Below are 26,967 nucleotides of genomic sequence, written 5' to 3' on the forward strand. Positions count from 1 at the left end.
TTGCCCAGGCTCCCCTTCCCCTCCCATGAGTCATCACCTATCAAGAAGGCAGCTGCTTAACCTAAAAACCTTGGCTTCCAGTTTCCCACTGCTGCAGGATGTGGCTCTGTTACCAGGACACCCCCATCTAGGGCCTCACCCACACTGCCACTTGTGCCATTTATAGTATAGTAATCAACTTCTCCTTTTACAGTTTGGTTTGTTTACGGAATGATGTCATCTGGGGAAGGAGCTCTTTTTCCTGAGGTCAATACAATACTTGGACAAAAGGCTAATTGCTGGGAATAAGGAGAAGTGTGGGTTCTCTGGGACAAAGACACACGTGCTTCTGGGCACACCTCAACCTAGTTGCCTTCATCTACCAAGTGAAAGTGACAGTAGGGGACAGGACGTTCCCATATCAACTGAGCTTGGGTGGAAACCTCAGAAAATCACCTGATTAAAAGTGAATTTGGCGTCACTTTCCAAATATCCATGCAACTTTTGAGAATGAATTGACAGTGAGTGTGTGATGGAAAAAATACAGGCTTTGGGGCCATGAAGTGGAATGATATTTTGATGTGACTTTGGGCGAGGCAGTTCTCCTCCCGAGCCTGTTCCTCCACTGGGACAGGGGCATGACCACATCTGCACACAGGGCCATGGTGAAGGTGAATTCTGGCGTGACCGCCACGGAGCCCGGCCTACAGAAGGCCCAGTGGTTACACCCGTGCTTGGGGCTGTTCCCTGTGGCCTCAGAGGCCGGGCTGGGACATCACCTTGTGGTTGTAAAAGTGCCCGTTGATAGAGAACCGATGTCGCCGGATCCTCTGGGCCTCACCAGGGGCGCGGCACCTGGGCCGCCTCTGGATCACACAGGCTGCATCACTCTTGGTCCGCATAAGCTGTGGGGTCTCCTCGTCCTCCTCCATGGGCTCTGTGGTGAGAAGTAGATGAGGGGGTCAGGCTGGGGTGAGGGCGGTGGTGACAGAACTGCTCCCATGGTGGTCCTGAGTGTGGAGAGTGGCTCCCTGTAGCACTGAGCTGAAGCAGACGGCAATGTGACCACTGTCCCTGTGTCGGAGGCTGGGGTCCAGCCTGCGTGATGCCCACTTTGCAGATGGGAAAGGTGACCCCCAGACAGGATAACCTGTGTCACTGTGCCACATGGCCATAAGCCTCTGGGCCTCCGTCTCCAGGGATGCAGAGCAGGACTTTGACAGCCCCAGCCCTGTCCTCTGGGACAAGCCCTTCACTGAGTGCAAGGGGAGAGCGCAGAGAGGACAGACACACAGGTATGCATCCCGGTGTGTGGGGAAGAGGTCCCAGATGCCTGCAAGGCCAGGAGGCAGCCGCACCCTCTGCTGATGTTCTCTCCTTTCTATAAGGGTGCATGTTGCAGGGACTCAGGCAAACGACATCACCTCTGCAAGCCTCTGATTCCTTTTCCCTAGGTGAGGAGTCGATAAGAAAGCCTCTCCCGGGTCGAGGAGGGATTTAGCAGGGGCTGCTGCTGAAGGGAAACAGGCCGTTCTTTGCTACTCCACAAAGCTGATATTCAGAGACGGTGGTCATGAGCCAACCCCTCCCTTCCTTCCCACCCCAGATGAGCAGGACAGGGTCCTGGGCAGCTCGAGGCCCCCCCTGACCTGAGCTGTCTCTGGAACTCTCCTCCCTGGGTCCGGCCTGAGCGCTTGGTTCTTGGGCAGTGACTCTGCCATCCTGAAGAGGTGGCTCCTTTCTGAAAAGAGACAACCGTGGTGCTCAGAGGGCTGCGGGCAGAGAAAAGTAGCTCAGGTCAAAGAGAAGAGGCTGGCTGCCTTTGTGGACAGGACACAGGCAAGAATCAGGGCAGGCAGAGCTGAGGCCAGGATTTCATATTAAGTCAACGTAAAAGATTAAAAGAAAAGCAAAGGATCGCCCCAGTGTCTGCTGGAAGGAGAGGGAGTCTGTCCTGAAGACCCAGTGTACTGTGCTGGGCGCCGCTGCATGGACACAGGGACACACACAGTGCCCGGGTGCTGCTGGGTGCTGGGCTGAGGCAGCTGGCATCTGCGGCCACATGCCGAGGGGGCTCTCTGGGCTGCCCTCAGGCCTGCGGGGGTCGGGCAGCAGCAACCTCGAGGGGGCCAACCTCCAGGCCTCCGAGCAGGGTGGTCTCCAAGCCAGGGTAGCTGGTGGTGGGCTGGGGAAGGAATGGGCGTGATGGGAAGTAGCCACACGGTGAGGAGGAACCTGCAAGGAGCAGACAGAGCATCCAACCCAATGCTGAGAGGCCTCTGCAGGCCCTTGTCTGAGACTGCTCGTGTGTCCACTTTTACCCTCCTTTCTAGGGAGCCCATCCACACTCTAAGCTCTAAGTCTGTGCGGCTAAAAATTTGCTATGAGTGACCAGGGATACCTGGGGATGCCCCAGGGCCGTCAATGTGTTAAGGGCTCTCAGAGAAGCAACTTTACTTCAATTTCTGAAGGGGAAAATGTTTTGAATTTCTGACTTTTAGAAGGATTTATTACATGCAGAAGCAGCAAAATGCAGCAGCAAACGTCCCGTCTATGGGGTGGGGTGGGAAGAGGCAAACGTCCACTAAAACGATAAGGCAGGTAGAAAGCCATTTCATCCTGATTGAAACATTCTTCTGATAGTTAAATAAATCTGATATTAAATTCTGATAAATTTATAAAAATAAATTCTGATAGTGGAATAAAAGCAGAGCAGGAGGAGGCTAAAATTGTGTGCGTTTTAAATATAGAACAGCAGATGCTGAGATGCTTAACTTCCAGAGGGTGTTGGAAGCCCCCCACCTAGAGCCCTCTCTCTCTTACGGACAAGGAAAGCTTGAGAAGCACAGCCAGAGGTGAGGGGAGCCTGGAACGTTCTCCAAGAGGGAGTGATTTGGTTGTCATGGAGAAGGACCACCTGGGGGTGAGGCTGCAGGTTGGCAGGTGAGGTCACGGGCTGAGGATGTCACGGGGTGACAGGGATGAGGTTGGGTTATCCTGCCATGCTCCTGCCCCAAATGGGAATGGGGCTAGGCTGAGAGCAACTTCCCCCGCCCCCGACACCCCAAAGGATACTTTCGGGTTGAACGGGTGTCGCGGAGACCACCTGGCCCCGCCCCACCCAGCCTGGCACTCACGGGTGTCCTGGTGCCCAGGAGGCGGGGGAGAGGTGCACGCGCTCTCTGTCATCCTGTATCTGGAGCCGGATGGGCCGCCTCAGTCCCCAGGAGATGTTGAGGAGCCCCTCGATGATCAGAGCTCCTTCTTCCTGTGGGGATCCACACGGGTCAGCCTCTTCCCCCAGAGCAGCCGCGCTCAGGGGTCACTGCCTACCCTCCCCACCCGCCCTCAGGACTCAGCCCCTGCCCACGGGACTCACCGTGCACTCAGGCCTCCCCAGACACGCCCTCTCCTCCCTGGCGTCCTGTCCTCCTTTGGGGGAAGGCGCACGAACTTCTATGTGCTCCAAGGCACGCGGCCCGGGGCCGAGAGGAAGCCTGAGGCGTGCCCTTCCACCGCCCGGGCGCAGGGTCTGGGACAGGGCGGCTGAGTGAGGTGTCCCACAGGAACGCGGCTGCTGTCTGGCAGGCACGTCCACAGAGCGGCAAGGAAACACGTTCCAGGGAAGCACGGCTGTGCAGACACCAGTGCAACACAGGGCACCTCTCCACCCACTGCTGCACCTGGGCAGGGGACCCACGTCAGCTGGCCCTACTAGGCATGTGCCGAGGGCACTGGATCCCATGCCCACGAGAGCAGAGGTGGACTAGGACAGTCCCCACACTCTTCCCATAGTGGCCTGAACCCACCCCCAGATTACTGAGCTGCCTTCTTTCCCGAGGGCCAGGCTTGCTTCCCTCACCACCTGGGACATGGACAGTCCCGCGTCCCACCACTGGCACACATGCTCGGAATATCTACAACAGCTCCCAGCCCGCGTCCCCGACCAGCCTTCATTTCCCAAGGTCTGCAGATGGCATGGCCACTCCCCTACCACCAACCCTGAGGTCCTAATCGACAGAGTCCTCCGGAAGCACCCTCAGCCAGCTCCCACTTGCTCCCCTCAGGTCCTTGATTCTATTCCTCTGACCTATTTCCGGCTCCTGTATAAGCGCTACCACCTCCAGGCTCCCTGTGTCCAGCCTCATCACTCCCACATGTGTGCCTGGCCAGGCTGCTTTGTCTGCACCCTCAGAGCACCTGCCAGAAACATTCTCAGCTTCACACTTCCACAGAGTCTAGGTCTTCCCAGCTATGTGCTCCTAATCTGCTTTGATACTGGTCTTTTGGCAATGAACTTAAATCGTCATTCTCCCAAAGCCATCTCAAGCACCATTTTAGATTCACAAATGCCATTTCTTTCTCCTTGCTGACATCAAAAGCCCTGTGAGAAGACGGACCTTGTGGAAAATGTCATATCCCTGGCAGTGCTTACAGAGGTGTCCTGCAGTGTCGATTTCATGGTTAGTTAGTAATAGTTTAAAACACCCTGCCATACACGGAGAAAATATTTCTCGTCTGTTCAAGTTTATCAAAAATACACATAGCTTTCTGAAATGGCCTTGCACTATTTGCTAAAAAAGAAAACAAACAACAACAACAAAAAAAGAACCCAGAGCTATTTTTGATAACCACTGATGCTACACAGGCACAGATATGTAACTAAAGATATGGAACTGTATGTATGTGATATGTAACAGATATGTAACTGTAACGGAAAGACTAGATTGATCCACTGCAGTTAAAGGTCCCGTGGGGAGGGCTTCCCTGGGGGCGCAGTGGTTGAGAGTCCGCCTGTGGATGCAGGGGACACGGGTTCGTGCCCCGGTCCGGGAAGATCCCACATGCCGCGGAGCGGCTGGGCCCATGAGCCATGGCCGCTGAGCCTGCGCGTCTGGAGCCTGCGCATCTGGAGCCTGTGCTCCGCAGCGGGAGAGGCCACAACAGTGAGAGGCCCGCGTACCGAAAAAAAAAAAAAAAAGTCCTGTGAGGATAGTAAGAAAACCCAAAGTGGGGTTCAGGGGTTCAGGTCTTTGTTTTCAGACTTAGCCTCACATGCCTCCGTCAGATGTTGACAGGTCGCTGGAGAGAGCCTCTGCCCCACCAGGAACACATCTCGGTGTGTTCATTCATGGACATGTTTATTCATGGACACCAGCCCCATGATGGACTCTGGGTGGAGGAGATGAAGCAGACACAGCCCCAGACCCTTTGATGCTCTGGGGGCACTGCTGGGGCAGGGGCAGCAAGGCTGGACATACTGAGGCCAGACCTCCAAAGTTGCTGTATGAAGGCTCTGGGGACCTTGCCATGAAGAAAGAGGCAGGGGGACTTGCTCTGGGGAAGCGAAGGGCTGAGGCAGAGCTGCTGCCTCTGAGGTCAGGGTTAAGCTATGCTGGGGACCAGCTGGCCTGATGTGACTCAGGCCTGGTGTCCCTGCACAAGCGGCATGGGTGAGCCCAATCTGAGCCCCCTACCACTGCTCTACTGCTCCCCCAGCCTGGCCCCATCAGAATGGAGCCGAGGCCCTGTCAGCCTGCAGCTTTCTCTGACCAAATCAGAGAAGCCCAAAGTAGAGAAGAGGGACCTCCAGGGCAGCCCTCACCACGCAGGTGGGGAAGTAACAGGACGAGAACACAGGTCCCGGGGCCTGGACTTTCTACAAGTTGGGAAATCAACCTGGGCCCACTAATTCTATCCCAGTCAACACTTTCCTCCTCAGTTCAGCCTATTGGCTTATTTGCTAATTGCTAATGAATTCAAAGAGAGCCAGAGAAACAGACAAAGGCTCTACAGAAGCATCCAGATGGACGAGCCATCGAGGTGGGAATTGCTATGTTTAACTGAAATCCTGATCACGGGTTGGCCACATGCCTTGGCCCATGAGAAATACTCTAGCCAGAATGCCTGAACTTGGGACTGCCGGCTCCTCCCACTTGCCTCGGCACCTAGGGTCTGTGCAACAATCAGACTTCCGACCTGAGCTTCTGTCTCAGTGACTTGCTTTCCATCCCCTGCCTGTGGGAACAAGACAGGTACCTTCCAGGTGGGCCCACGGCTAGGTGGATGATGTGGGGTCTGTCTGAGAAGGGCATGGTGCTGGCTCACTACAAGGGCTTTACCGGGGTCACCTGCCTCTCCCTCAGCTGCCTCCTGTGCTGACACACTCACCCCTGGACACTAGCAGTGGCCTCCCAACGCTGGCCGGGTGTTCCTCGGTCTCCCTGTTAGCTGCCCTTTAGCCCGCGCACAGTGGCAAAGTCAATCCTTCAAAGCAGAAACCAGACTCTTGCACCCTTGTTCAAATCCTGCAGTGTCTGTCTATCCCCTTAGGAGGGAAACCCAGTGTCCATGCCAAACCCACTGACTTCTCCCCACCTGGGCCAGTCATGTGGGCCCCTGGCTGTCCCCTGCCCAGCAGACTCTTGCCACAGTGGCTTTGCACATGCTGCCCCTCCACTGGGAACACACGACCCTCTGTTCAGCTCTCTGCTCAGTGTCCCCTCTTAGAGAGGACCCTCCTGACCCCTTGACCACAGCGCAGCTGGCCTTTCCTTTGCAGCTGTAATCAGTACCCAACATCACAGCACCCATCCACTGAGTACTTAATTCTTTCCCTCACTAACAGCTAAGCTCTAGGACGCAATGATTCATTCACTGCTTACGTCCTCTGTACCTAGAACAGTCACTGGTGCACAGGCTTACTAATTAGATATCTGGGGAGCAAAGAAACAAACCAGTTATCATTTGAAAGCACCACATCTGGGAAGCAGCAAGACCAGGACCCTGCAGGCTGCCCCTGGTTCCAGAAGAAGGTGGGCACATCCCAACTCCCAGCAGGCCCAGGGAGCCTGGCCTTAGCCGCCTCCAGGCTGAGCCCTGCATCGCTGTGTCTGGCAGGGTCCCTCACAGGTGCAGGCCCAAAGCTCTGCAAGAGCTAGCACCGGGCCAGAGTGTCCCGGGGTTGCAGGGTACTAGTGTAAGGTGTAGTGGGGAACACTTCTAGGCGGAGGTGGCAGACCCTAGGGTTGCTTGTGGGAGCCCAGTGGAGCCCCCTGCCTCTCCCAGTGGCCACCCCACCCCTGCCCTGCAGAGTAAACATTCCCAGAACGTCCCACAGGCGCAAAGCCTTGCTCCAAGCTGGCAGCTGGGCCAGGCCCCGCCCGCCAAGCTGTTTTCCTCTGAGAGCCTTCCTGAGAATTGCTATTTTTGGCCCGTGTGACAGTAACTGATTGCTGGTGGAAAGGTATAAAAGCAGCTGCCAGGCCCCGAGGTTCGCCAGACAGCTCAGGGAGGGTTCCACTCTGGACAGTGGCACATCGTACAGAGGCCGTAGCACATCTTCCTCGTCGTCCTCCTCCCAGCAATCTGAAGCCGGACCCAGGGCTCCAACTGCTGGACCCCGATCCCTCTGCCCTGAGCTTCCTGGGGGCTTCCTGTGGACTTCCTTGCTCATCCAGCTCCCCTGCTACCCCCAGACCTCCTCAGCTACAGGTAAGAGACAGCAACTGCCCTCTGGTTTGAGGTAAAACAAAAAGGCGTTGGGTATCTTTGAAGCAGTTCTCAGCCTGGGACGCGCACAGCCTCACTGCGGGTTAGAGACCAGGATGCAGCTAACTGCTGTAACAATAGCTGTGGAGGGCTTTATATTCATAATGGAATTTCCCATGAGGTGTCATTCCATAAGCTTTTCCCAACGCCCCTGAGAGGTGTATTTTTAACCCCATGTTATGGATGAGTAAGTGGAAGCTTGGAGAGGTGACTTTGCCAAAGGACTCCGGGTCGGGAACTGCTAACTTTGGTTTTAAACCCAGGTTTCCTCTGACTCCAGTCCGTGAGGCTGGGTCCTCTGATTTGTACAGGTTCTTGAACAACAGTAATGACAGAATCTTAAGTAATGTTAGCAGGAAGAGCCCTGGAGTTCGAGCCTGGTCTTGGATCTGCAGACTTTAAACTGCTCTCAGACATGTGATTCACCCAGGCAGCCTCAGGTGGGGAGGGGACACAGGAAGGGTGTCAGGATGGCACACTAGTCCCTCACCCCAGTCCTCTGTCAACCAACAGGTTGCTGCTTCCTTGTGGCCGGCAGCCATGAGGTCCCGGCTTTTGCTTTCCGTGGCCCACCTGCCCACAATTCGGGAGACCCTGGAGGAGATGCTGCCTGGTGGGCCTGGAGAGGATCCCCCCGCCTCCCCTAGCCTGGAAGACTACGTGAAGTCCATCTGTCAGCTGGCGCAGCCCACCTCAGTGCCGGATGAGGCTGCAGCCAGGGTCCGACCCAGTAGACCCCACCGGCCAGCCCGTTCCCGTGAGAAGAGCTGCACCACTGGGTCCCTACAGGACATCACCACCTGCTTCAGTGGCCAGCAGCCCACACTGCCCGGGGCCAGCACTGTGGACCCTCTGGACTGGCTCTTTGGGGAGTCTCAGGAAAATCGGCCAAGTGGGAGGGACATGCCAAGGAGGACTGGATCCTCTGCTGACCCCTGGGCTTCATGCAGACAGACGGACAGTGGCAAGGCCCGGGGGGCCCCCAGAGGGAGGCTGAGTGATGTCAGGGCTCCAGGGCACTCTCTGCTGAGACTGCAGAGGGACTGGCACCAGTGCTCCCAGGCTTCTGGGCAACCTAGCCAGGATGCAGTTTCCCCAACAAGCCCCCGTCCCAGCAGCATCCTTAGAACTCTCTATTTGCACCTTCCCGTGATCCATGAACTCTGACCCCTCCCCAGTAAAGACTTCTGCAAATAACATACAGGTCTGCATCACCTCTCCACCCTCTCCCTCCCCCCACAGCAGGTGGGCACCGCCCCTGGCAGGTCTCTGGGAGGGAACAGAGCCTCTGCAGAGAGGCTTCCTGCTTTGGCAACTCATAGTGAGACCCCTGCTCCAAATAAGAGCCTATCTCACATGATGTGGCAATCGATACGCATCCCGTCTGCACTGCTCCTAACTGGCTGATCACCTTGGGCAAGTTATTTTAACATCTCTTCCTTGGTTTTCTCATGAGTAAAATGGGGGTAATTATTGGGACCTGCCTCCTAGGTTGTGCTGATGAGTAAATGGGCTAAAACGCGCACACATCCTGGGGCGCAGGTTACAAGCCCACACGTGGAGTAGCTGTTGTTTACGTGGCTGCCTCACAGGTGGGGAAATGAGTAGGTTGGGGGAGAGGAGAAGCAAAGGCCTCAGCCCCAGTGGTTTCAGAGCCAGGTCCTGGGCACTCTCAAGTCAGGCCCGTGGCTCCCCACACCGCTGCTCCCCCCAAGAGGCCCATGAGCAAACAGGGGGTCTCGGCAAATGCACCTGCTGTGTTTCGGGGGACTTGTCACTGGGCCACCCGCGGGTACCTCAGTGGCTCCACCTCACAGGTCCTGTTGTGTCGTGGGGAGCGTTTTCCCCACGCTGACGGCCAAGACAGAACCTGCACCAGCTAAGCCTGCAGGGCACCAAACGACTGGACCAGGTAGCCCTGACCCCACCCATCCCCACCCTTACCTGCCTCCACCCAGGGGCCACTTATCCGTGGGGCAAAGTGCAGGGTGTTGTCCAGGTGCCCTGCTCTCAGGCAAGTTCAGGGGCCAGGGCCTCACTCCACATGTCCATGGGTCCCCCACAGCCCTGGGTCCCTACATCCTGGCAAATCCCAGTTCCCAGGGGCACCTGGCAAGCAAGAGGTGAGGGTGAGGGATAGGGGAGGGGGCAGATTGCTTTCCTCAGGGAGACAGGTGAGGCATCAGAGAACTCAAAGAGACAGGCTTAAGACCTATTGCCCTGTTCTCTTGGGCCAAGCCAGAGCTGGCTGCCCTGGTCAGCGTGGGAGGGACAGAGGAGAGGAGGAGGATGGAGCTGGGGCCACGGGCAAGCTCATGGCCAGGTTCAGCTTCCCCCACCTCCTTGCCCTGTGGACTAGCAAACTACTTTGCCTTCCTTTTCTCTCTCTCCCTCCCTCCCTCCACCCCTCCCTTCCCCCCCTTTTCCTTTCTTTCTTTCTTTCTTTCTTTCTGACTTTAAAATATTTTAAAAATTGCTTTGGACATTTACAATATTTATCTGTCCTCTTTTTTTTTTTTTTTTGATCATGAATTTAAAAGAAAAAGTTTCAGACAAGCAGCTTACTTAGTTTCCTGATCTGTAAAATGGGGACAGCAACGCCTGTCCTTCATACCCTACAGTGGTTGGGGAAACGGTACAAATGAACTTGGAGATGGAGTTATAAGCAGTGTATACAATTTTCCAACTGTCACAACCGCTGTGTCTCTGGTTGACTCAAACCTCTGGATCCCTGACTTTCTCCAGCAAATATGTGCGGGGCAGGCTTTGGCCAGAACGTCCTGAGGAGGTGGTGAGGAGAGCTGACCTGCTGAGCGGGTGCCTGGCTGGTGACTGGACGGGTCAGGCTTACTGCGCCAGTCTCATAGCAAAGCGGTGTGAAACTAGGATGACGCTGGCTAATCCCCCCAAGCTCAGAAATCACACTGCTGCATTTGGGGAGATCAGATAGGGCCAACGAGATTCCTGGGCTCTGGGCTCTTCTGCTAATACCCCCGACGTAAAAGAAGCTAATGGCACCTTCAGAAGGTGCCAATAAAAAAAAAAAGATGAATAAAGGGCTGGGGGAAGGGGCTTCTGGCAGTGTCCCAAGCTCTCGAGGACAGAACAGCCGAACAGAAAGTCCTCGTGGTGGGGCCCTATGGAGCAGTCTCATTCTCCTCCCACCCACCACTGAGACAGGGAAGGGACACAAATGCCCCTCCCGCCTGGAGAGACAGACTGGAAAGCACTCAGGAACCCCCAGGGAATACATCCACGGGCCTAGCACTCACCAGGAACCGGTGGTCTGTCTGTCAACCCTGTCATTCCTGCCTTCAGGCCTTAGAAGAAGAGGGATCATTATAAGAGGAAAGGGGACCCCTGGCGGAGGGAAGGTCCTTCGCTTTCTTGCACTCGTGCCGGGGCCAGGGGCTGAGGTCCTACACTGGGTGTAGTGTGCGCTCATGCCACCAGGGGGAGCTTTGAGCCTACTCAGAGCTGAGCGCGGGGCGGGGTGGGAGGCTGGCTTTGGCAGCGGCCACACACCACACACCAGGACACCAGGGCCCTACTGCCTCCAGCTCACACAGTCAGCAGTGATATATTTGCCCACTGGCATTTCCGGGGTGGTCCATTATTCTCTAGAGGCACCAACCAGCCTGGTTAAAATGCTTTGCTCTCTTCAAAAGGCACAATTGCTCCCAGTTGATCACACTTTTCATTGTAAAACAAGCAAAATGATCCCAAAGGCAAGGTTTACAATGAAGGACGCTACTGCTTCGGCCTCCTGAGCGGGAATCCTTTGTTCCTAGTTCTGTAGAAGCTGGGGGAAAGTTCACAGGGAAATGCCTGCCCCAGGGTGTGGCCCCTGCCAGTGACACATTTCATCTCTCTGAGTTCTGTGGGCCCCAGATGAGACAGTGGACAAGAAAGTGCCCCAAACTGTAGCAGCCAGGCTGAGGCAGGCCCAGAGACAACAAGTTGGGTGGGGGGGGGGTCTCTTGCAGAGCCCCTTGCGGCGCTGGGAGGGCATACCCGAGGCTGAGCTCCCCACGCTTAGCTTGGGGATCGAGCTTGGGGGGCAGGGGTGACAAACTGCTTTCCGAGTCCCTGAGTCCTGGTGAGTCATACTCAGTCAAGAGCTCCACAGACCTCCAGAGCTTAATGCTGGCGATGGTGTCGCTGTATTATACACTTCTCTGCTCAGACCTTGGAGCCACGCCAGAGTCTCTGACTTCCTTCAGGGTCATCTTGGGCCAGAGACTCTAAGAGTCTCAGTTTCTTTGTTTGGAAAATGGTCACTCCTCCCTCACAAAGCTCTTTTACTACAATAAATACAACAGAGGCAAAGCTCCTCTTGTCTGCCCTGCCCTCAGCGTCTGCAGTGCCGGGAGAGCCCAGTCTCGGGTGGCCCAGCAGCAAGATCTAGGAACTATGAGTCTCTGAGGCCCAGAAGGTCCCAGGTCAGCAACCTGAGGAACTGCAGAGCCCCAGACGCTGGGTGGTGGGTGAGTCACCCAGAGACGTGGTGCCCCAGGACCCAGTCACGCATTTCAGCATTAGAACTCCCGACTCCCAAGCCGGTAGCCTGTCTCTATGGTGGCGGTCACCTCCCAAAGACACGCACTCCCTCAGGCCGGCAAACCTTGGCTGTTAAAGCTACAGAAGGTTCCTGAAAGGTACTTTCCGGCTCCCATGAGATGAGGTCAGACCCTCACACCTTCTTTAGGGTTGGGAATATGAAAATCCCTGCCTGTGGGATGTTAAGTTCCCGCCTTTGGGGCCAGCAGGAGCAGCTCTTCCCCAATGCAGGGTCCTATACTCCTCCATGTGGACTGTCCCATCACACAAACAGGTCTGGGGCTTCCCTGTCCCTCTCCCCACTCAGCTGTTCCTACAGAGGGGATTGTCTTGGGGAATCCCGAGAGCCAAGATCAAGCTCTTAGACTGGCTGTTCTCAGACTTGGCCTTCTTCAGAATCCCCTGGAGGACTTGTCAAAACACAGCTGGGAGGGTGAAGAGTTTCTGATTCAGCAGGCCTGTGGGAAGGAGGGTGATAAGAATTTGCAGTTCTAACCAGTTCCCCGGTGATGCAGAAGCTGCTGGTGTGGGGACCACATGTCGAGAATCATCATGATCTTAGAGCAATCCCTGGATGGCCCAGAGCTGAGGAACAGGGTCCAGTCAGAAGACCCCACCTCATGCCTTCAGCACAAGAACTGAAGTGGGCCCAACTCCTCACTTAGCAGCACAGATCAAAACTGCCCAGAACGCTGGGGCTCAGGACTCATCCCAACTTGCTCCAGGCCTGCATCTGCTGGTTAGTCATCTAATACCTATGCACAGGTACCGCCCCATGCCTAGCCGAGGGGATGCAGGACTAGTAGGGCACTTGGCCCAGGTCTAGGGGCTTATCACTCAAGTAAGAAAAGAGACAGCGAAAGCAGAGATAGCAGGATGCTAGGATCAGAGCCCTGCGGGCAGCAGTACGGAGCTGGGCCAGGGCGGGCTGCTGAGACGGGCGTCAGAGGCTGCTCTGCAGAGGAGTGCGAGCACAGAAGCATGCAGAAATTCTGAGGGGTGGGGAACAAGTTGTCAGGGCTGGTCCCAAGGCCCCACGCAGGGTGGGTGGGTCAAGGGGAGGCAGAGTGTGAGGTCTGTGTCATTCCAGGTTGTCACAGGCAGCCTAGCACTGCCTGAGCCAGGAGCTAGCAGCCTCCCTCCCGTCCAGGCTCCTGAACTGTGTGACACTGGCCTGGCCTGGCTGATGGAGGTCACCTCCCTGACACTGACTGGCGATCCCCCTGCTGCCCAGAGCTGCCTGCACCTCGGGGCTCACCCTCTGTTCTAGTAATTACAGAAGGGGATGTGTGGTTGTTTGAAGAACTAATGGAAGCGAGATTAGTGAGCAGAGTGGCTTCCGCCTGCATGAGGTCTCTGTGGGTTCCCGGGGCTTGAACCGTCCGTTCCCATGTTCAACAACAGAAGGGGAACTCAGAGGCCACTGGCTCTTGCCAGACACTGATGGGCTAGAGAAAATTCCAAGAGTCAACCCGATCTCAACCGTGGAAACCTCCCAAAATAAAGCCTAATCACGATCACGATAAGACACCCCATTTTGGCTTTTCAAATGCCCCAGTATCCCGACCAGGGCTCCCATGTGAAAGATCTGGAAGTTCTAGATGGTGGGTGGCAAAACCAGGCCTTCACCTGATCTGCCCGGTGAGCAGCTCCCCGAGCCTGGGCCCTGCTGGCCACTCCCTGGAGTCCAGCTGGTGCCCACGTGCTTGTATTTGGCTTGTTTTGTTTAGGCCACACAGTGCTTCGAGGTTTGGGAATTCCACATGAAATTCCAGATACCTAGCTTCCTTTGAAAAATCAGGAAGGGTCTGGGTGTACCAAGCCCACATCCCTGCACAGCTGCCCTGGGTTTGATCCGACCCGTGCTCTCCAGTGTCCTCCACTCCCCACACCCACCCTGCCTCTCATGTGCGGACCTTCCTGGCCCTGTAAGCATCTTCTGGGGAGCTCTCCTCTATCGCAAGGCTTTCCTCTTGGTTGACAAGCACAGAGACGCTGCTTTCACTCCTGCATTGCCCCGTGAACTTGGGCAAGCCAGGGCCTTGTGCTGAGCTCCTCATCTGTGCTGGGATGAGCGGATGAAGCGCTGGACTGTGCAGTCTCAAAGATTTCAGACTCCAATGTCCTGGCCTTCACGAAGACAAAAGTCCCAGGTGGAAGGAGAAGGCCCTCAAGGGGATTTCCATCGGCTCTGCATTCTCATGGGGATGGTCCGACCCTCAGTACCCCTTGCAGGGATCTCAAAGGAGATAACCTGGTCCCCAACTCAGGGGATGGGTGACCTTACAATTTATTATCCAAACTGGACACTCAGAGTGAAGGAAATGGTCTTTATAATTACCCTTGATTAACAGGTATAAAGCAGCACTATTCTTGGCAAGCCAGGATAAATGGTGACCCTATGAAAAAGAAGAGAAATGGGCCTTACCTCTCTGTGTCTCAGCTGAAAGCTTCTGCCCTCATGGTAGCAGTTGTAGGTTTTCAGCAGGCTTAAGAGCTCCGACCTAAAAAAGGTAGACACACATATGCTCTTGGAATGTCGTGGGGCCTTGGATAAGGCATTTGGCTTCACTGGGCTCAGTTTCCTCATTTGTAAAATGGGCATAGTGTACATGTTTTGCCAACAACATATAATCCATTGAGAGACTAGACTTTGCCATCAGACACACACCCTTTGGTCTTCTAAGGAGTTTCGCAGATCAGCGCTCCTGGAAAGCCCGGGGTGGGGCTGTGAAGGAAGCAAAACTCACAGAGGGGCCCAGGTAAAAACTCACAGAGGGGTCCACGCTATTGTACTTCTAGGGTGTTTGCACAATTTCACTATTATAGATAAGAGTTCCTGACAACCTCCCTGTACCTTACTTCTGAGTCACCTTCTCAGAATAAGTCACTTGGGCTTGGATAATCGGCATTTTAAAGGCTTCCTTTTTCTCCCCATATTTCTTCGTACAAGGGTCTGGGGTGGCTGCTATGAAGGTACCACCAGGGTGCCTCTTCCCCATCCTGACTTCCTGGGCGTGTGATCAAGGGATGAAGGTGACAGCCCCTGAGAGTAAGATCCTGAAGGCCCTAGGACGGCTACTCTGTCCAAATGCTGTCTCCCCAGGATAAAGGGAAAGCCACAGCTTGTGCCTTGGCTGAGGTGTGGCGGAGAGAAAATGAGGACAGCTCCCTGTACCCAAGCTGGGCTCTGCAGGGCAATGCAGTCCAATAGACATGCAATGCAAGCCACACACATCATTTTAAATCTTCTAGTAGCTATACTACCAAGGAAAATAAAACAGGGGAAATTAGTTTTAATAACACATTTTATTGAATCCAGTGTATCTAAAATATTATCATGTCAACGTGAAATCTATGTAAAAATTATTAATGAGATTCTGCTCATTATTTTATTTCGTAAGAAATGTTCGCTAGCTGGAGCATCTTTTATATTCACTACATCTCTCCAGCCACAGGTCCCGTGCTCGGCAGCCACATGTAGCTGGTGGCTCCCCTACTGGACAGAGATGCTCTTGAACCTCTCAGGTAATGCTTTCACCCATGCTCTGGTGCTCTGTTGGGCAGCCCTGTGTGATGTGGGGTGATGGTAACTGACAAGGGAACCCATTTACAACTTAATGGCATTAACAATGCAGGATTCAATGCTGCATGTTCACTGTGCTTATAAGCGTGCAAACGCTGAATATAAAGTTGTTAGGATACGTACATGTATAACATATCTAAATCATGTATGGTTGTTATTATGACTTTTTTCAAAATGATATTTAATATTGTTACATTGTTCTTATTATCGGATTTAAATAAGGAAAATGATGGTGCGGGAGTACCGTCTGTTTTCTCAGGGTCTTTAGTAGGAGGACCCCAGCGGGCAGGTCCTCAGCAAAAGCTAGTCCATTTCAAGGAGACTTGCTTTGTCTTCAGAATGGCAGATAGGAGCTACCCAAATTTAGAAAATACTTGGACTCAGGACTTGAAAAGCAAGATAAAATGAAAAAATACACTTTTCTTTAGTTCAGCAATGAACTTGGAAAAGTATCCCAAACAGTTTTTTTATGATGAGACCAGGAGTCTCATCATAAACAAAATAAAATAAAATAAGCTGAGAAAAATATACCTTTTTCAATAAAAACTCAAAACTAGTTTTGAGGGGTTTTTTCTTTTCCTGAATTGTTTAATGCAATAAGATGTTAGTATTGCTCTAGTTTTTATATAAATTAAACGCCATCTCTGCAGGTTCACAGCAGGCACTGTCACGCTTTCCTGCTTTTGTCTGCCCAGGGAGGCGGGGGTCAGACTCATGCCTTGATCCTTGATCTCCAAAGCACTTCAAAAAGAAGTGCTCTCATCACTGTCCCTGGGGCAGGCACATCACTGTGTCTACAAAATGTGCCCAGAATTCCTCCACCCACAGGCTGCCCATGGCAGGGGAGTGGCCACGGGGGAAAGGCAGGCATGGAGACCCCTCTTTGCTCACAATGGCTTACTTCAGAATGGACTTGCTGTCGCTGATGGGCACGTGAGAACTGGATGGACAATCTTCCTTCATCTTCTGCTGTTGTCTGCAGACTCGGAAGTTACCTGCTGGTAGACAAAGGAGGGCCCACAGACACCTAAGCTGGGAGGAGTGATGGCCAGTGTGGCGCCGGAGCCTTGGTGCAGAGGCTGGAGCTTCTGCCTCACCTCCCACCTCCCCACCCTCTCACGTCCCCACGCCCCAACCCCTACCTCACTCCCACCCCACACCCGCCCCCAGGTACAGGGCCAGACGTAGAGGATTTCATGGGACCCCACTCCCACACGTGTCAGCCCTGGCAGGGCAAGGTCAGAACCGCCCTATCAGCCCCCTTCCCAAAACCTCTTCCTGATCCCCAGGAATCAAATCAATCTCCTCAATATTTCAGATTATATGCTTCTTCTTCTTGATGGACACCCTGAATGATGGTTTCTACCTTGATTGCTCCCTCAAACCTCTAAGTCACCCCTGGCCTTTCTCCTCCGTTTCCACGGAGCCTGAGGTGGTCCCCCCATCACTGCCTTTGGAGTCAACACACCTGGACCAGCTCTCCTAGTGACGGGCTCATTGGTACCATGTTCACTACATGCTGGGGACTGTTGAGCATGTTCTATGAATTCTCTTGTTTATTCCTTACAACACCATTATGAGGTAAACACCATCCTACTCCCATTTCACGGATGAGAAAACAGGGACAGAACTTAAGTACTTGGCCCAAGATTCCCAGTGAGTAAATGGCAAAGTCACCAAACACAAGCATCTAGATTCCAGATGCTGGTCTCTTAGCCCCTTCTCTATACTGAAATCGGACAGTGACTTAAACCCCCAGACCCTTCATTTTCTCATCTGTACAATGGAGTAACCTCTATCCTATAGGATTGTTCGTGGACTCACCCACGAAACTGTCTCTATCTCTTCTCATTCACAACCTGGAAAAGTTTGTGGAGCTTCCCCAGCCCTCCTGGGTTTCTTTCACAAAGGGTAAATCCACTAGAGCTTTCTCTATCCTGTTGGCATCCTCTGTATAGATTCTTCTCTCTGTCTCTGCATTATTCTGGCCAAGCACTCTCTTATCAAGACCCACTATGTGTCGGGCACTGAGCCACAGCTTCACACACATGCATACTCTAACCTTGACCCTGCCTCTGCCCCCGCTTCTCCCAAGTTGCAGCTAGGAATCTGAGGGGTTTAGTTACCTTGGGAGGTGGCACCGACAGGGCACACAGTGTGTCTTTCACACCATGGAGCTTGCTTGGCTCCTTCACAAAAAACCCCAACATCTGTTCACACAAACCTGGCTCAATCGCGTCTTCCTGACCTGTGTGTGTGCCAGTGCTACTGGGGGTGGGCGGGAGGTGGTCAAGGTCAGGTCCAACTGCTGTGTTATCGGTGACCTCAGAGCAGAGCCCGTCGCGGCAGAGGGGCGCTGACTCTGACAAGCCCAGCACACTCTTCCCTGCTGGCTTGATCCACCCACAAACAAGATGTGCCAGCCTTCTTGTGGCCACACCAGCCCTGAATGAGCATTTGACTCTGGAGGCAGGGGACACACGGCTGGCGTAGAGAATGGGGATGGTTTGAGAGAGGTGGGCTTCCCAGTGACATCAGAATCATCCCCTAAATTCCTCCCCTCTGCCTGAGTCTACAGTGAGGCAAAATGTGGCCTGCAGAGAGGGCAGGCCCCCAGCTGTGGCCAGCAGCCAGCCCTACCTCTGTAGGGCACAGGGCATTGGCACCGTGGGGGCCTGGAGCTGGGGACTCCCAGCTGCCTTCTTCTTGGCCTATTTCAAAATAGGGTTTCGGTTCCTCAGCACCTCATATACCCTGTGGAAAAAGTGATCTGCCTGGGTCCTTCCTCAAATGCTTCCAATGCAGAAGCTGGCTTCAGCTCAGGGCAAGGCTGGGTTTCTCCGTCAACACCGTTTCTGTGGGTCCATGACACAACTGTCTTGCTTTAAGCAAGCTCATAATGGGAAGGGCTGGATTTACCCAGAAATAACAAGAGATGGTTTTTTCTCTTGCCTTCCTCTGTAGCCAGCTTCTCTTCCACTCCCCCCACTTCCTGCTCTGAGCTCCACAGTTCCCCTAATGGGTTCTATGCTTTTTCTCCCCTTTGGGCTTGTGCAGCCATTCTCCGCTCAGAACCCAGCGTCGTCCTCGTCCTGTACCCTAAACCGTCGCTCTCCAGGAAGCCCGTGCCGGAGCAGACCCCTTCTGCAGCAGTAGCAGCAACAGCTCCTCTCTGGCCTAGTTCCTGCTCTCGGCTCTCCCCTGCAGGGCCGGCCTCTTGTTTGGACTCTCCCAGGACAGGAGGAGGGTGGTGTGGCTGGGATGTGGCTTTTCTGCCTCACCACTTGTTTCCAGCACGGAGTGCAAGCCTGGGACGCTGCAGGAGGTCCGCAAATGGCTGTTAAATCATTGGACGAATACAGAAAGCCTCATGGGGTCCCCCAAAGTCAACTTTCCAGAGTTGTGCACACACAGCTGGAATAAATCATGCAAAAGTCTCCAGGGGCCGGGGAAGTGACTCAGCTGAGGGACACTGGTCAGGGCACTTGGGGACACATTCCTCTTCCAGAGGGGCACATCTTCTGGTGTTTCACGAGAAGCCAGACATCTGGATTTTTATGGGCTACATTTTACTGTTTAAAGTTGGGTGACTGTGGTAGAGACAATTACTGCCCCTGGAATGATCACATGATGGCTCCCGTTCCCCCGCCCCCTGCAGCTATGGGGCCACGTGACTAGCTCTGCAAACAGAAGTGTTGTTGTCACTCCCAGGCCAGTGCATCTGAGCCAATGCATGACCCTGCGGCTCTCCTGTTCCCTGTCGTGGTGACCCAGAAAGCCACATGTCCCAGTAAGTACAGCTTCCTGATGGTCAGCCTGGGTCCCAGAGTGCTTCTGTGGGTGCCTCTGCCAATCCACAACGAATATGGACTGGGAAAGAGAAATAAACCTCTGCTGTGTTTCAGGGATTTGTTACTGCAGCATAACCTAGGCTATCCTGACTAATTCGGTAAATAATAAAGTTAAAATGAATATATATATGTATGTATATGTGTGTGTGTGTGTGTGTGTGTGTGTGTGTGTGTGTGTGTATGTGTGTGTGTGTATAACTGCTGACACATGACATGACTCCATTTATGAACACTGTATTTCTCCCAAAGCGTGTGGGGAATATGCCCATTTTGCTCTATTTAGTAGGGACACTTACAAGTGGAATTCTCTATATCAAGCAGTGATTAGTTATTAATAGAAGATGCTTCTTAAAGTGCTTTGGGCTGGGAGCTGCTAAAGACCCATGTAGCTTCAGTTGCATGCTTTTTCCTCTCTGGGCCTTGATTTTCCCATCTATACAATGAGAATATCCATCTCCAATGAGTTAGAAATTTTCTCAACTGTAGAACTCTTTGTCCAAATGTAACAGTTATGCAAATCAGATTAAAGGGGCTGCTCTGGTTGAAGGTGAGGTGCGTGGCGGGGAGCCCCATCTGCGGCTTTGCCTAGGGCTTTCGATAATACTGTGCTGAGTAACACAGGAGAGGCTCCCTGCAATGGCCTTCTGGAAGGCTTTGCCCTCAAGAGCCTGCTTATTTAAAGGACACGACCAACGAGCCGAGTGTCTCCAGCTGGAGCTGGGTGACATCGGCTGGGGGAGAAAGCTCAGAGGAAATCAGGAGGAAAGTGCAGAAGCGTCCTGGATTGCAGAGAGCAAAGTGAAAGGAGAAGGTGGCTTGTAGGGTAAACAGCTTATGTGGCAGGGACAGAGAATGGGGTACACCATCCCAGGTGAGGGAAGGAGATAAGTGAACAAGGTTGGGGGGAGGCAACGAACTGAGGTTTCTTTCAAATTGCCGGGCGGGGTCTGAGCCTTATTGGGGGGGGGAGAGCTTTGCTCTGTAGAAAAACAATCTCTTCTTTGAGAGAACACATAATGCTGTGGCCTCTGACATCCATCATGTGCGTGGCCCGAAGCCAGTCTCATGGTCTCTGGTTCTCACATGTCCCATCCCCCCCACCCCAACTCGGCAACACCTCCATCTCCTTGTGTTCCAGACCTGAGCTCTGGGGTCACTCTCAGAATTCCTCTCCCAATGCCAGCACTGCATTTGTGCCTCCTTTACCCGACTGGAGGTAGAGGAGGTTTTCATTGATTTTGATACTCCCAGTGTCTTGTCCGGTTCTCAAGTGAGCTGCATGTGTACCTGAGAGGCATCCTGGGGGTAACCTGAATGAGAGAGCTTTGAGGGACAGCGGGCACACAGACCCTGGGAAGAAAGCCAGCTGAGATTTCTCTCCATTTGGAGCGTGTTCCTGAAACCTCCCGTTAAACACTCACTGTCCTCATGCACTGGGCAGGACTTAAATGAATCTCCAGTGGAGTGTTTTTCTACCTTTTAAAAAAGGACAATCTTATCTTTAAACAAAGCCCTAGGAGAAGCTTAACATACAAACGGATTAAAGCGGGGCTGCTTTGGTTGAAGCAGGGGTCAGGGAGAGGATGGGCTGGCCCACCACCCAGGCGCAGGCTGCAAAGCACAGAGTGACAGGTGCAGCTGGGCAGGCCAAGCCCTGTGGCTCTCGGGAGTCCAGCCTTCCTTGTCCCAGCCTGCTCCCCTTCCCCAGGCCCCAGGGCACAGAGCTCAGGCCTCCACACTTGCTTCCCTGGCTGGAGGAGGCTCTGTCCCCAACCCGAGGACGAGGACGCAGGCTGTGCCAGGGCTCCCTGTGCCCCGGAGGAGGGGCCCCAGGGCAGCAAGCCAGCCATGGTTACCTGTCCCAGTGAGCAGGCAGTGGATTGTTTTCGCTTTCCACTTCAGCAGCTGCTCTGCCAGCCGTGAGGAGGGGCTGCTGAGGACAGTGGGCCCGCTGCCTGCCCTCGCTTTGTCCCTGGCCTTCGGTTTGGGACAAAGGACAATGAAGCCTTTAAAGCTGCGGCCCATCTTTCCTCTTTTGGGGTCATGGAGCTGCTTATTATGGGAGAATGCAGCTCTGCGGCTCCTCAGGCCATCACTACAGCCCACTTCCTACTGGCTAACGGCAGAAGGAGAAAAAGAAAGCTAACGCAGTGGCGTTTTCATGAAGCTACACCCACTGCATTCAAAAGCCTTTTATTTCAAGACGACGTGCTGCCTACTTATTAGTCCTACGATGCCCTCTCTTTCATAAAACAGTGGCAATGATAGATGGTTGCTGTTGTTCTAACTCGGCAAAATGAAAAATGTATTGGCATCCAAATTAAAACGTTCTGAGGATGTCTGAAATCTGAGTGCTTGGTAACCTCTGTTCTAACATCTTATAAAATTATGACTCTGAAGTTCTTCTTTAGGCAGGATTAAAATCAAATATGTAAAGACCGTGACATGGTGAGTCAAAGAAAGAGGACGGAGCACGTGGAGGCACAGCTGGGAGCCTCTCAGCCCAGGCTGCTCAGACCAGAAGGAGGTAGGAGGCTCCTAGGGAAAGGGCAGGTGCTGGTGACACTGCCATGCATTCCTGTGAAGCCTGAGTCTCCTGCTCTGCAGTCCGTGGCTGCAACTTTCAAATGCCAGCCAGGGCCAGCAGGAAGGTGGTGCAGAAAACAATGAACCTTTAAATGGGCCCTCCCTAGCTAGCACCTGTTAACCGGCAAATGGCAGGAGGTTGGCCAGGGAAGAAGCTTTAGTGCCTGCTGGTACCGGCTGCCTCTGAGAGGGGGTCTGGCCAGACACAGGCCACCCCTTGGCAACGTATTTTTGCCGAGAAAACCAGCTGTTGGGATGTGGATGGCGGGCAGGGACGCAGCAGCTGCAGCTTCCATCCCCTTCCACACTGCTGTCCTTGCCCTTCCTCGCTCCTCTACCTTCAGCCCCTGGGCTTGGCCACACCCTCCCTGCCCCAGCCCTGGTGGCTGGAAGCCCAGGGGGACGTTGTGCACAGTCCAGCTGGAGTCGAGGGAGAGCAGGAACGGCAGCTGCAGAGCCACCCGGCACCTCCACTCGCCGCCTTCCCCTTGGTCTACCCCCTGACCCCAGCTCACCTTTACTGTATCGTCCCCACCCTCGAGGTCCTGGGCTTCCACCAACACTCTCCCTGAGCCTATCCCAGCACCAGGCCCCCTGACACCGCTGCTCTTCCTCTGAAGAGCCCGGGCCTCTGCATCCAGGCAGGTTGGCCCTCCTCACAGCTTTCTGACAGTCGCCACCTAGAGGCGGTACTGCAACCAGAACCCTGCAGCCAGGTCTCCGGCTTCTGCCCTCGTTTTCAAGGCCTGGCACCCTGGGGCAAGAAAGCATTTCCCATCCTACTGCTTCCCTTTACATACATATTCCCTGGCCCCGCGGGATTCTCCCTCCCCAGACTGAGCTTAGCCCTTGCCTATGGAAGAAGAGATCTAGGAAAAAAGGAATCCTCTCAGCTATGCTTTTTGGGCCAAACAGGTACTCAGAATGACCACTGGTTAATATCCCAATGGCCTGGAGCCAGAGGTGCCGGCCCTCCGAGTGCCAGCTGCTGCAGAGCTGCATTGGGTGCACAAAATCGCTGCCCCTCCTCGTCCCCCACGTCCTCTCATCCCCCCAGCCAGCGCTACCCACGGCACCAGACCTGTGTGCTGCATGCAGCTGCTGGAGGTAGTTTCCTGTGAGACACGGTTCGGCTCAGAATATTCTGGGTCATGGAGCCCTCTGGAGTCTCCTGAAAGCTTAACACACTGTCTCCAGAAACATGCCCGTGTGTGCACACATACACACACTGAATTTGCACACCATTGCAGAAGGATCAGTAAACCCCTGCTCATGTGCTTCTGGACCTGCAGGTCCCAGGTTAAGAACTTCTACTGAAATGTGCCACAGCAAGGGAGAGGAGGCAAAGGGGCATACTAGAGAGAAGTCTGGGTATGAGCTTCGCTGGGGTATCAGCTTGGCACATGACTTCAATGTGTTGTGACGTCTCTCGGGCCTCAGTTTAGCCAGGATTGCACTGGCAGCTGGACCAGAGTGTCTTTAGGTCTCTTCCTAGCTCCTTGGCTACGGGGCTGTATGACACCCTCAACTCCACCCCCCAAGGTCAGGCAAGGCAAGGGAAGGGGGTTCCAAATCTCTCTAAGCAGTGCATCCTGGGGAAGGAGGTCAGACAGCCAGAAAAGGAGACTGAGCAAACTGCAAGTTCCCCTTTAACAAGAGTGACAAAACTGCAGAAGCTTCGGGAAGTGCAGCCACTTCCTATTTGACTTTGATTTACTTTAAAACAACTTGAAAATATTTTCTTCAGTGTACTCTGTGAGAGAATAACCACCAGCCTTTGCAAGGATCTGGGTTTAAAGCTCTGCTCCTCTGGGATTCTTTAGCTGTGTGACCTTAGGCAAGTCCCTTTTCCCTCTCTGAACCTCAGGTTCCTCATGAGCTGAATCACTAACTGCTGTGAAGGTGAATGAGGAAACAGGTAAGATGGGCCTCATATGGGGTTCACCCATGATAAACAGAAGTTCCTAGTAGAGGTCATAGTGGGAGTCAGGGTCTCCAGAGAGACAGTGAGGCTCTGGAGATGGGAACCTGGGACTCAGATAGGATGACAGTCCTCAGCAGGAGCATCTGTGAGCCACAACATCTGGTTGAGTTCACTCTCAAAACCAAGATCAAGTCCAGAGTGCTTTCTGGTAATCAGAGTCTCCCCTTTGAGCCTTTGCATTTACAGGACCTGAGCTATAACACACGCCTGAGTTCTGTTCATGTTCTGTTGTCATGGGTCATTGTCCAGCTGACCCTCACCCGGGGGGACCCTGGACTTCACTCTATTCTCAACCTCCAGGCCACTTGCTGGAGTCTCATGGGGGAAATATGGTCCCACCTCCTGGCTTTCACACTGACACTTTAATCTGTGGCCTCAATCTCACTTTCCCTGTAAAGTCTCAAACCACAGGCACTACACACAGAGGGAATAATGACAAAAACTAATGAAAACGTACCGACAGTGTTGAAACACACCCCATTACAACTTCTTAGCCAGCAATTTTGTGACCTAGGTTTAAGGAGTTCATCTTCTCTTCTCTCCCTTCCCCTTCCTCTCCTCTCCCTCCCCAGTACACCCCCTGCCCCCCACCCAGCACCTCCCACCCTACCGGCAGCAGCTCAGGAATTACTCAGGGGAGCGGGGGGCAGGCAGATTGGCATTTTAGCTGTAGTTAATATTTACTCATGGCTTCTGGCAACAACTCTTGATTGTGCCGTGAGCAGTTAAACTAGATAGAAGCCAGTGAGGATCCCTCCTGCAGGTGCAAGTACATGGCTTCGGAGTCCAACCTGCTTGGGCTAAAATTCCAGAATCCCAGCCCTCACCTGTTGTGACCCTATTTAATTCCTCTGTGAAGTGGGATTACTCACAGCTCTCTTTTCAGTGTTTCAAGAAAACACTGGCACTGGCCTGGCACTGATCCTGGTGTGAGAGAAGGCCCTCACTCCCCCAGGCCTGTGCCAGATGAATAAAAACAAAGGCATCTGTCTGGAGTGGGAAGTGCAGGACACAGTCAGGAGCACGGGGGCGAGCAGAGTGGCTGGCAGGGTGAGCTCTGAAGTCAGTGGGTGAAATGAATGAGACCAGGCATAACAAGCCCTGGGTTAAAATCCTGACTCCACCACTGACTCATCTGGGTAAAACTGGACAATTCCATAACTCTTAAAGCCTCAGTTTTCTCATCTGAAAATGGGGATAATGAAAGTATCAAGGCTGTGAGAAGTAGATGGCATACTGTGCTAAAGCTCTTAGCACAGGTCTGGGAACAAGGCAAATCCTCTATAAATAGCAATTGTGAGGCCCTGCTTCTGCTATTATCTTGGTGCTCATGGTCTTCCATCCAAGAAATCTGAAAATTGTGCCAGAGGCACTTCGAGCCTCTCCCCCCAGTTCTAAGATCAATGCTTCTAGGATATTGGCCAAGATGAGAGACAAGGTGGGCAAAGATGTAGCCTGCTGCCGCGCGCACACCTGCTGTGCTCAGGTTTTAGCCTCTAAAGTGCCCTCTCCTTGGAGGAGGTGCCTGGCGCAGTGCTCACTCTCAGCCTTGGGCCCGAGGCCCGCAATACGCCAGGCTGGCAGAGGGAGGGGACTTTGCACGCGGCAGCCAAGGGCACCAGTGCCCAGACTCCGGAGCCCCTGGCTGGGAAGGTCCTGGGCTCGGGCGGTGGGCGGAGGTCGGAGCTCCGTGGACTCCCCGAACTCTCTCTCCCGTGCATCACTCACCGTCCACTCATCGCGCTGTCCAGAAGCCGCTGCTGGTGCCTTGCCCTCGCAGTCACCGGAGATGCATCCGCAGCGCCTACTGCTCCGGGGCTTGGAGCGTCAGGCCCGCCCCTCCCCGCCCCTCGCCCCGCGTCGGCCAATGGCGTCACGTCACCTTGTGCGGCCAGCCCAGCCCCAGGCACCGCTGGGAGGGTCCGCTCCAGGCGGTGTCTGAGAGGCCTCGGGGAAGGTTTGGGGCGTCTGGTTTGCGGGGTGTCCCCGGACTACACAGAGGGCGCCTGGAGACTCGCGGAGGAAGCAGCCCCGACTCGGTCGGGAGGGTCCGGTATGCAAACCAAGGACAGGGAACTTGGGGGAAAGGACAACCTTGGGTTTCCAACAAAGGTCGCAGTGCGGGCCCCGCAATTACTAGTGTGCCTGTCACGAAAGAGGAGGTTATCAGTAGAACCTGAGCGATGTTAGTTTTTGCTCAAGGGCCACCTGTGTGCAGTCCGGCTGTTTGCTTGCTGTGGCCTCTCAGAGCTCCACTCCATTTAAGAAGCCAGAACCTGGACTTGCCTGATGGCGCAGTGGTTAGGAATCTGCCTGCCAATGCGGGGGACACGGGTCCAATCCCTGGTCGGGGAAGATCCCACATGCGGCGGAGCAGCTACTGAGCCCGTGTGCCACAATCCATGAAGCCCACGCACCCTAGAACCCGTGTGTGGCAACAAGAGAAGCCACTGCAATGAGAAGCCCGCGCGCCACAAAGAAGAGTAGCCCCCGCTCGCCGCAACTAGAGAAAGGCCCCGCACAGCAAGGAAGACCCAATGCAGTCATAAACAAACAAACGAACAAACAAATAATAAATAAATAATAAAATAAAATCTCATTTGTAAAAAAGAAAAAAGAAATCAGATCCTCTGATGATTAAGAGGAGATAAGCTTCTCTGCCGGTTACTGCCTGCTGCAGGAGGATTTGCCTGTGCAGAGGCAGAGGGGACAGAAGGGCACAGGCCTTTTGGGGAACTCAGAGCAGTTCAGTGATTCTGGGGTGTGGGGTGACAGGGAAGGGGAAGGGGCTGATGGAAACAATTGCAATTTCTGTTTTGTATCGCTATCCCAGTACTGACCTCGGGACTTCCCCTTCCCTCCCCCAACGT

General features: G+C 53.9%; 2 protein-coding genes across 5 annotated transcripts in view; one reads left to right on the plus strand and one right to left on the minus strand.

The window, feature by feature from the left end:
* The window catches only part of RASSF4 (Ras association domain family member 4), a 33,866-nt gene extending 7,952 nt beyond the window's left edge, over positions 1-25,914 (minus strand). The window contains exons 1-6 of one of the 4 annotated variants that reach the window (XM_024739040.1): positions 25,826-25,914; positions 16,578-16,674; positions 14,519-14,594; positions 3,117-3,247; positions 1,629-1,720; positions 759-916 (exon numbers count right to left, since the gene is read on the minus strand). In XM_024739040.1, coding sequence (XP_024594808.1) covers positions 759-916; positions 1,629-1,720; positions 3,117-3,247; positions 14,519-14,594; positions 16,578-16,639 — 519 coding nt within the window. In that variant the 5' untranslated portion in view covers positions 16,640-16,674; positions 25,826-25,914. Of the gene's footprint in view, positions 1-758; positions 917-1,628; positions 1,721-3,116; positions 3,248-3,358; positions 4,755-14,518; positions 14,595-16,577; positions 16,675-25,825 lie in introns of those variants that run through there. The other 3 variants (XM_024739039.1, XM_024739038.1, XM_024739036.1) reach the window with 3 other exon arrangements.
* On the plus strand, positions 4,908-8,727 carry DEPP1 (DEPP autophagy regulator 1). Its single transcript, XM_024739041.1, has 2 exons — positions 4,908-7,473; positions 8,044-8,727. Exon 2 carries the CDS (start codon positions 8,071-8,073, stop codon positions 8,695-8,697), a length of 627 nt encoding a protein of 208 aa, XP_024594809.1. The 5' UTR covers positions 4,908-7,473; positions 8,044-8,070; the 3' UTR covers positions 8,698-8,727.
* Positions 25,915-26,967: the final 1,053 nt, after the last annotated feature.

The sequence above is a fragment of the Neophocaena asiaeorientalis genome, unplaced genomic scaffold, assembly GCF_003031525.2.
Source record: "Neophocaena asiaeorientalis asiaeorientalis breed wild unplaced genomic scaffold, Neophocaena_asiaeorientalis_V1.1 scaffold202, whole genome shotgun sequence".
Lineage (NCBI taxonomy): Eukaryota > Metazoa > Chordata > Mammalia > Artiodactyla > Phocoenidae > Neophocaena > Neophocaena asiaeorientalis.

What these genes read in the sequence shown, in the direction of transcription:
- DEPP1 (XM_024739041.1), top strand. Translation starts at nt 8,071, where the DNA reads ATGAGGTCCCGGCTTTTGCTTTCCGTGGCCCACCTGCCCACAATTCGG.